This window comes from Euphorbia lathyris, chromosome 10 (genome assembly GCF_963576675.1).
Source record: "Euphorbia lathyris chromosome 10, ddEupLath1.1, whole genome shotgun sequence".
Lineage (NCBI taxonomy): Eukaryota > Viridiplantae > Streptophyta > Magnoliopsida > Malpighiales > Euphorbiaceae > Euphorbia > Euphorbia lathyris.
Window position 1 is genome coordinate 47,705,380 of NC_088919.1, and position 10,053 is coordinate 47,715,432.

Here is a 10,053-nt window from a genome sequence, read left to right on the forward strand (position 1 = left end):
AACCCTCATCCCCAAATTTTAGTTATGTGAAAGAAATGGATTCCAAGACTATGGTTGTTGAACAAATGATATTTTTCTACTAATAGATTATTTTTTTTTCTTTTAGCCTATATTTTATATTATTACAGAAAGGGAAATGTTATCCTTTTTCATAATTAACTTATAAACTATGATTTTAATACTATGTAATTATGATCAAGTCATGTGCTGTGACTTCTGCCTCTTAAACACTTGAGAATATTTTTTATTAATATAATTTTCACAACACGTGGCAATCAATCATTATTTGAAAAATCTGATATTTTCTTTTTGTGAGATAATAATAAAATTAATTAGTCAACTAAGTATTTCTTTGTAATCTAATCTCTGATTAGACCCTTAACCACTTAATTTTATCTTTAGTCATGGACAAAAACAGAAGTTTATTCTTAAAATTAATAAATTTCTATCACTTTCAAGAGAAAATTATTCTTTTTGGTAATGAAAGAAACATTGTAAATTTAAATGTAGTGATGACAAAATTAGAGAGTGATTCCAAAATTGCCAACCAAAAATGTGTTTCCTAGTCAAGGATAACAACCAAACTGCCCCTTTGATACATGTTTTCCTTTTCTTGTCTATGAATCATTCATTTTGGATTTATTTGAACAAAAGTCTTCATTTCAAGAGCATATTCTTAATTCAACAAAATCTTTTACTATGGGTAAATTATTGTCGACAAATTGAAATTTTTAGTGGTCACAATGTTAAAAAATGTAAATTGAGTGACTTTTATATCACGTTTTGAAGTTTAGTAATCATACTATGAAAATGAGTAAAGTTCAGTAGTTATAAATGTAATTTACCCGTTTTACTATTGCAGATATTTACTGATTTTTCTTCCAAATTAGTTATCACAAACCGAACAATATAGGTTTATTGTTTGGAATAAAACAATAATAGGGGAGGGAGTGTCATGGAACCGTTTGAACTAAAGAGCTTTTAGTTCAAACGGTTCCATGACATGGTATCAGTGCCTCTAAGACCAAACAGTTGCATTCAAATCCTGACAACCTCATTAATTTGTGAAATTAAAAACACATGGTAGGATGAATTTGCGTTGTACATGATGCAAGTCCAATGGGCATTTGCGTATGGGAGTGTGTTAGAGATTAATATAAGATATATGATTGGACCTTAACTATCATCTCGAGCTTCCGGTTCCATGACATGGAGGTATAGAAAAAGAAAACTCGATCGGATACTAAAAGTCTATTTAATTCAACTATATCTATTGTTTTAGCTGTTTAGTGTTCAATGTTGGTAGCTGATAGAATTCAATTTATTTTTCTTCCAGAATAGCTATATGCAATTGTTTCTTAATCCTACCCAAACACGCATATTATATTGTTTGCCGTGAAAAACGAAAATTAGAACCAAAAAGGCACTAAGGAATTGTTTGTTTCAGTTTGTTGTTGTTAGTATTTATTGTTGTCGGTAGTTGCTGGTGGATGTTAGCTATTTTTCTTTTCAAAATAGCTATTAAGAGTTGTCTCGTACTTCTAACCAAACACTTTATATCCATGGTTTGAAGAAAACAACAAAACAACAATTGTTGCTGTTTAGGAATGACTTTTTTTTTGTTTATTGGTGTTGAAGTGCACGTGGTGGTTTCTCATATGTAGATGGAAGGATATCGTGTTGTTGAAGTACACGTGGTTAGGATTGACTTTTTTTTTTTTTTTGTTTATTGGTGTTGAAGTACACGTGGTGCTTTCTCATATGTAGATGGAGGGATATCGTATTGTTGAAGTACACGTGGTTAGGATTGACTTTTTTTTTTGTTTATTGTTGTTGAAGTACATGTGGTGCTTTCTCATATGTAGATGGAGGGATATTGTGTTGTTGAAGTGCACGTGGTTAGGATTGATTTCGGGATTGACTCTTTTGTTGTTGTTGTTGTTGTTGTTTATTGGTGTTGAAGTGCACGTGGTGGTTTCTCATATATAGATGGATGGATATCGTGTTGTTGAAGTGCATGTGGTTAGGATTGACTTCTTTCTGTTTATTGGTGTTGAAGTGCACACGGTGGTTTCTTATATATAGATGAAGTGTACGTGGTGGCTAAACACAGTATTGAGTTGTAATGGTGAAATTCACTTCCATACATCTTTCTATAATTTGATTTTTAATGATAATTTTGTTTGAAACAATTTCAGTTTATTTAATTTGCGTCTTTATAACTCCTCATTTGTATTTTTTTTCTTTTAAGTCAAAGCGTTAAATTTGAGGTATTCTAACCATCATGTCACAATATTTTTTATTCATAGTGTAAAAGATCGAATATAAAAAAAAATCACATGTAGTTCAATATATAAGTATCAATTTACTTATTAACGAGACTTTTTATAGTTTTAATTTGAATAAAGCTCTCCAACAATTATTTTCTCCATACATAAGACTCGAACGAGGGATACTGCTTAAGAAGAATAAGATCCCGAACAATTATTTTCTTCATAAATAAGACTCAACTCGAACAAGAGATAATACTTAAAGGAAGGAGCTTCCGAACAATTGTTTTCTTCATACATAAGAGTTGAACGAGGGATAATGCTTAAGAAGAAGGAGCTCCCGAACCATTCCAACGTGTTTAACTCGATCTTTAACATGAATTTCATTTTGCATTTATGTGATTTGAATTTCAATACATTCAAAAGAAAAGGGCAAAAGGTAAGGAAAAGATTCCTTTATTTATATCCTACAGAAGACTACCAAAAATGGAAAAAACTACTATAGAAACCAACACAATGCTTAGTAAACTAAGATAGTAAATTCAAGTCTCAAAATTCAATTCATATATTCAATGAAAAGAAACAAGAATCCGTTAAGTTCTTAGCTTAGAAGTCGAAAATTTCAGTTCCGACAGCCCCCAAACGCAGGATTTGATCGATCGATCAGCCAGCTGTACACTTGGAAACCCAAATTTATTGTTCTTATTCCCCTACGATCCTACATTGTTACTGCTTGAATCCATTCGAATCGTCAATCTCCTTGCTGTTTTCAAGAAATCACTGCAAGAATTGAATATCAAACATCACTTTTCAACACATAATCAGAACCTCAAAAAGTACGATATACGCTCACCCGAATGGTTCGTCGCCGATGTGTTTGACAGTGCCTGTAACATCTCGGTAAAGCACATTGTTTAGTGACTCGGAATTCTCTATCCTAAACATGTTTGCAAGTTTTCTGCATAGTTCATCATAAGACCCGAGCAATGAGAGGTCAACGGTTCGACCTACATCCTCTGATTCCATGAATACTTTGCAATGACCGGTCTCTGAAGAGGGTTCGTTTTCTTGGCGGTTTCCCTTGTACCATTGGAGCCGTTCGCTCGGTAGGCTTTGCTGGTGAGAGGCAGATCCAGAGCCATTGGAAAAATTTGCTGTCTTATGTGAGTTTCCTTCAGATGAAATATTACCAGTAAGGACTGACGAAACTGTATCACCCGAGCAGCCAAGAGAGATTTGTTGCTCGGTGAGTATTGGTTTACCGAAAAGTACAAGATGGGGTGCTTTAACATCATCAGGTTTCTTTGAGTTGTGTGTAGAATTCGCCATGGTTAGGACACACGATACACTCTCGCTCATGCTAGGCCGCTTTTTAAGAACGGAGTTGTTCGAGTTTCTAGCATGAGTAGTAGTAGCAGCAGCATGATCAAGCAGTGGCGGAAAACCTGCCGGAAATAGACCTATCTGCAGTTTATTGAAGTGGATATCTGATAAAGATAAACCATAATGAGCATGCCTGGCTCCCTGCATGCCAGCAGGAACGTTGTCCGGTAGACAACTGTAGGGGCTTCCGGGCCCAAGGAGGTTGCTGGAAAACGCGGGCATCGGAAATTGACTGTCAAGGGGAAAATCAGGGTGTTGTGATACTCTCGATTTCTTCCTCGGCGGAGAGAAAGGCGAAAGATGGATGGTGGGCATGTTCGACACCAGCTCCACGAGCCACGGGCTAACTCGTTTCACATGTTGAAGCAAATCAGGCTCATCCCATGTAACCTGCAAAAATGCATTTTGAAAACATTAAAAAGAATGTATTGACGAGATTGGACGGGCAGAGATTATCCTAATAATGGTAAAAGTACATGCAACTCATGATGAACACGACATAAACCTCCCATATTTTTACATGTCATCCTCGATTCAAAAAAAAAGTTTAGGAGATCCTTAATAAGAGATAGTAAAATTCCATGTAACCCGCAAACACAACATGAATACGACACAACCCCGATTTAAATTGGCTCGATTTTTATAAGAATTTTTTCGGGTTAGGTTAAAGTTCACTCATTGAACACTACCCTATAGTCGACATGACACGAATACAACCTACTCACACGAATTGCCACCCCTTAGTAGAGATATATCAGCAACTGTGATAAAGATTCAAACTTTGAATTCTTTTAAACAGATAAAACCAACAATCTATGGAATTGCTTCAAAAATGACAATTGAACATATCCCAAATTAAGCAACAAGGATCGCAATTTCCGACACGATAACACGATATACATAGAAAATCCCGATATACATAGAAAATCCGACTGACGCAACATAATTGACGCAATCATCATCATTTTTCTTGTATTTACATCATATATAACCATATCAAACATATATATAAGATAACAGGATTATGACACGATAATATTACCTGGAGCAGCCGCCATGGAGAATCCGGCCACCGGAAAGGATCAGCAACTTGAACAGAAGAAATGGTACCCATAAACCAACTAGTCCTTGAAGAATCCTCAGTCTCAAAACCCATTTTGAACCTCATCCCTGAACACCACCGGATCTGCAATGCAGTTTTCACCATTGAAGCCTTCACACAGAACTCCGGCGTACCTGCCCTAGGGTAATAAACGACCTCAAACGGCTGCCCATTCGCAGCAAGATTAGCAGCTTCAGCGACGGATTCAACCCTCACTTTCCCTTTCCCGACGGAACCATTTCCGTTACTATTCCCAATTCCATTTCTAAGCAGCTTATTCTCATCTTCTCTGAAAAAGCCACCATAACCACCATAAGACATAACAGAATTAGAATTCCCACCGGCCGGATTCCAGCAAGGCTCAGGACTACCTCCAATTCCCTTCTTAGCCCTTCGAATTCCGACTCGAAGATCGCCATTCTCCGCCCTTAAGAACACTATGGAATCTCCGGCAACTAGCTTCTTATGATTCACAAAAGTACTCCAACCAGTGGTTAAGAGATGCCTCCTCGGCGTTCCTCGGTAAATATGCCTGAACTTCCATGTCTCGCCGTGAACATCCCTTGCAAGAATGGTCTGAACCGGCGGATCCGCCGAGTAATCCAGCCGGGGAAATATAGTCTCCGCGCAGTACCTCGGCACTGAAAATCCTCCGCCGTTGTTAGCATCAGACTGAGTCAAAGTCTTAGCAAAAGAAACTGCTTTATAGTCTTTAGCTTCTCCCCCATTGTTGACACCTTCATCATCTTCATCGGAAACCGCCTGGCTGTTGCTGATCGGAATTAAGCTCATCTTGGCATACACTTCATCGGTTTCTAAATCCGCCATGAATTGAATTTTTGATAGACTGCAACGGATATAAGGAGGAAGACGAGGGAAGTTTCTGAAATCCACCATGCCAGAAGCATGCTCGGCGTGGCCTTGAGGGAAATAGAAGATTTTGGAGTTCTCAACCGGCATTTCCAGCATTCCGCCGGCGCAGGCATGCCAAAATTGAGAATCTAAGCACTTTTCCACTTCTTTCACTCTTTCTTTAGCTTCCATAAACGCAATCATTTCACTTCTTACTAATTATAATTATCCCCTTCAAAACCAAATAGATCAAAGCAATTAGACACTCTCTGAAGCAATTAAACAAACAGGTAGTGATCATGAAATTCAAAACCTCTAAAAACAGAGCTCAATTCAATAATTTACCTTACTAAGCACATACATGATCAAACAGAGTGCGAAATTGAAGAATCTTTGTTAGAATCTTTTCATTTCGGATACAGACAAATTAGAATTCAAATCAGAATATTTTAGAAACCCCTAACTTCAAATTCCCTTTTCTCCTCCATTTTCTCAGTAACCAAACACAACCCTTATCAATACACACACTCCAAAGCAGATTTCCAACTAAAATTGGGGATTCTGAGACTAGAATTCCAGAGTACACTAAATTAGTAAAAAGAAACCATGTTTTCGATATCTTCCTTTCTAATCCACATCGAATCCGCAAGAATTGGAAAGCTTCTGCTGCTGCTGGTGCTCCCAATTGTAAAGTAGTTAAGCATGGAAGGAGATTGAGGAGGAATGGCTAAAAATCTCGAGAAAGAAAGAGAAAATCCCATGAGAGGGAAAGGATAAAAAGAAGCGAAGAAGAGGAGGAAGAAGAAGAAGCTAATGAATCTGCATGATATATAGATAGTTTAGTTTCAAAGATTCAATCAAGAAACCGATGGCCGACAGAGAAGCAGATAAAGAAGGCATCAGCAGAGAGAGAAAAGAGGAACAACTTTTTTTTTTATCATGCAAAAGTCCAAAAAGCACACACACTAACAACAACAGGAAAAGCCTTTAACACTCCAAATATTTAAAATTACACAAAATAAATACTAGATTTGTTTTTATCATTTTTTTTCGGTGAGAAGTTCAGATTTACTTAAGGCTAAATTACACCATTGACCACTGAACTTTTGATGGTCATTGAACTTTACGCCTTTTAATACAGATGGTCACTCAACGTCTCAAAAACGATCGTTGACAGTATCAAAATAAAAAATTTAAAGAGTTAATGATATTCTAAGGAACTTTCATTTTTGAAATTTTTTGTTTTCAAGTCATTTAGGTGTTGTTTGGTTAGGAAAGTCTAAAATGGTGATTTTGGAAAATTAAAAAATGTGGTTTCATGGTAAATGTCGTTCTGAACAATATTTTGATGAGTTAGTTAAAGTTGAGTGGTCATTAATATTAAAAAGTGTAAAGTTTAATAGTTATACTGTTAAGAATCGAAATTTAATGGTTATAATGTTAAAATGGTTATTTTGTTGAGAAGTTTAGATTTACTTAATGGTAAAAACAGAATTTACTTCTTAAAATCACTTTAAACAGATTGGCTTGAAAGAGTATTACATTCAACTTTCAAATATTAATTATAGGTAAAATATTATAAAAAAATTAAAAGTTAAAAAATTAAAAGTAAAAAAATATATATTGCGTTATATTAAAAGTTAGGGCTATTTTTGTAAAAATATAAATTTTTTTGATAAGTTCTATTTTTGTAAAAATACAAATTTTTTTTTTCTAAGTTGTAAAAGCTATTTTCTTAAAAAATTACAAATTATAATTTTTCTAAAAACAATTTTGTATTATGTTTTAGCTGAAAAAGCTGCGAAAGTAATGTCAGAAAAAGCTGAGAAAGTAATGTCAGACGCTGCTATATAAATAATCTATCAAAATTTTAACAGTTAAAATTGCCGCATATAAGTGTCTAAAATGTTTGTTAGAAAAAAAATATCTAAGTGTCTAAAACGTTTATTATATTATCAATACGGTTACAAATAATTTTAAAAGTGTATAAAACTGTCAGTTTATCGATAAATTTATTTGATTGCATTCGGTTTAAATTTTTATTAAACAGTAGTAATATTTTTATGGAAAAATAAAAATAAAATTGATATTTCTTGAAAATATTAGGTGAAAAGAATAATTAGGTCCCTAATCTTTTATCTTTTAGTTTATTAAAACTTTGATCTTTTATTTGGTTACATTAACCCCACAATCATTTGTTTTTTTTTTATCTCATTAAGTCCTTACTTACCAAATTAGTAAGTTGTGAACATCTAATTCTGTTTAAAAAAATGTTTTTAACTTCATCCGTATTTGAAATTATAAAATATATAGTTTTTACCGTTTGAATTAAGATTTTTTCTATGACTACATTACACATTCAAAACTGCTTTCAAATAGTGAAAAAAATATAAATTTCAAATTCCGAAGTAATGAATAACATTCTGTTAACAGACTTTTATGTTCAAAATTAATTTTTTTGGTCATCAAGAGCTTAATGGAACAAAAAATAAATGATCAGACACTTACTATATACAAATAAAAGATTAAGAGTTTAATGAATAAAAAAATGAAAGATTAGGTACTTAACGATGTTTTTTATCATTAGAAGTAAACAGTAAAGTATTCATGTGTGGTCTGGTCTTTAACATAAAAACATAACAGAAAAATCCTGATTTTGTTTTAACAAATTGATATTTTAGCATTTTATTCGGATCTGAAGAAAGTTTTGTATCTTTCAAAACCAGCATAAAAACAAAGATCTTTAAGTTACTTGTCTAATTTCCTTTTCACAATAATTTCGAAAAACAATAATTTTAGTTTTATTTAATCTATATTTATAACTAAAATATTAATAATATCAATAAAAATTATACTAATTTTTTTTTTTGGTAAGAAGGGAAGAAAAAAACAAACAAACAAAAACCTAACCCGGGATCAGTCTAGGAAGACTGACCCCAATCCTATCCTCAAGAAGAGAAGGTAACAGAAAAGAAGGAGGAACGGAAAGGGTAGAAACACCTAACATCCCCCCATGCCCAGCAGCTGCCAAGCGATCCGCCACGCGGTTTTGCTCCCTATAAATATGGGAGAAGGTAAGAGAATCGAAGGCAGGACGAAGCCTCAAGATGGCTTTAATGAGATTCTGACTCTTAAGACAAACAGCATGTCTATCCGAAATCCTGTTGATAGCCTCCAAGTTGTCAGACTCCACCGAAAGTCTTTTAACACCCATGCGAATGGCGAGTTTAATGCCAGACAAGATCCCCCAGAGCTCTGCAGTAAAGGAGGAGCCCGTACCTAAGTTATGGGTAAACCCAGCCAGCCAGGCGCCACCAGCATCCCGAAGAACTCCACCAGCAGCAATTCTGCCATTACTAAGGCAGGAGCCATCCGTATTCAACTTGACAACCCCTTCCCTGGGCTTCCTCCAACCAACTAACTGGACCTCTTTAACCGGAGAGGGGTGAACCAGGGGCTCTCCTTCAAAACTCTTTGTAATAACAGAGAGTTTTTTCGAGAAGTAAAACCGGAGGTCAGGAATAAAGACAGTCTTCTCAGCAAATAACTCTTCATTCCTCCATTTCCACATTTGGTGACAAATAATAGCGAAGAGAATAGCCCCGTGCTCCATACTGGCCAACAAATTCCCATTAACGCCTTCAGAGAACCAGTCAATATCAGAGAACCCCATAAAGGAAGGAAGGATGTGGTGAGGAAGGACCCCTTCCCAAACCTTTCTACTATTCGGGCAATCCCTCAAAGCATGGCACAAGGTTTCCACATGGCCGTTGCATCTGCTACAGGCACCAGATACAGCCAAGTGCCTTCTGTGTCTATCTGCATTCGTGAGGAGCCTGTCTTTGACTCCCAGCCATAGGAAACTCCTAATGCGGTAGGGGACTTTGAGGGCCCAAATGGACTTCCAAATTTCCAAAGGAGGATCAGCCCTATTAGGGGTAAAAGCTTAATGTCTAATATGGTGCAATTTTACCCATAACGCTGACAGCTAAGAGCAATTTACTCCTAATATTGGTAAGTTGAGTCAATTTCAGATATTATTAGAAAACATAGATATTTTATTTCTTATTATACACCAATTGCACATACTAGTAGTTCTAAAAAAGAGATTTCATATTTTTTTGTGATTTAATAACAAAATTGAAAATTAATATTTATAAATTCGATGAAATATTGGAAATTTTTTTTGTCCAACTTGTATAAAAGGCAATATGTTTTTTTATTTTCTTAAAAAAAAATTCACGTCTAATTATATGTTTGTGATCTGTTACTAACGATGATAAAATGGTGCACATGTGAAGTGTCGATAACAATATTCATGACCAAGAAGACAGTTTGATAAATTATTTCTTAAATTGACTAAACTTGTCAATGTTATGGGTAAGATTGCTTTTGACTGCCAAAATTAAGGGTATAATTGTATCATTTTAGACGTTAAGGGTAAAA

The 10,053-nt window shown here is 34.9% G+C and overlaps 1 protein-coding gene across 2 annotated transcripts; it reads right to left on the bottom strand.

Moving 5' to 3' along the window:
• Positions 1-2,787: 2,787 nt before the first annotated feature.
• On the bottom strand, positions 2,788-6,576 carry LOC136208858 (auxin response factor 18-like). 2 transcript variants are annotated; one of them, XM_066000116.1, is made up of 4 exons: positions 5,953-6,576; positions 4,696-5,839; positions 3,124-4,043; positions 2,788-3,033 (listed from the first exon to the last, which is right to left on the bottom strand). In XM_066000116.1, the coding sequence occupies exons 2-4, from the start codon at positions 5,809-5,811 to the stop codon at positions 2,997-2,999; spliced, it is 2,073 nt and encodes a 690-aa protein (XP_065856188.1). In that variant the 5' UTR covers positions 5,812-5,839; positions 5,953-6,576; the 3' UTR covers positions 2,788-2,996. The 2 variants fall into 2 exon arrangements, with proteins under 2 accessions (XP_065856188.1, XP_065856187.1); XM_066000115.1 differs by having other exon boundaries at positions 2,788-3,050.
• Between the last annotated feature and the right edge of the window lie 3,477 nt (positions 6,577-10,053).

Bases quoted from the DNA above. Each gene is read 5' to 3' on its own strand.
- LOC136208858 (XM_066000115.1), bottom strand. From the start codon at position 5,811: ATGATTGCGTTTATGGAAGCTAAAGAAAGAGTGAAAGAAGTGGAAAAG. The intron at 4,044-4,695 runs GTAATATTATCG...GCATTTTTGCAG, and splicing joins CTCCATGGCGGCTGCTCCAG to GTTACATGGGATGAGCCTGA. The intron at 3,051-3,123 runs GTGAGCGTATAT...CAATTCTTGCAG, and splicing joins ATCGGCGACGAACCATTCGG to TGATTTCTTGAAAACAGCAA.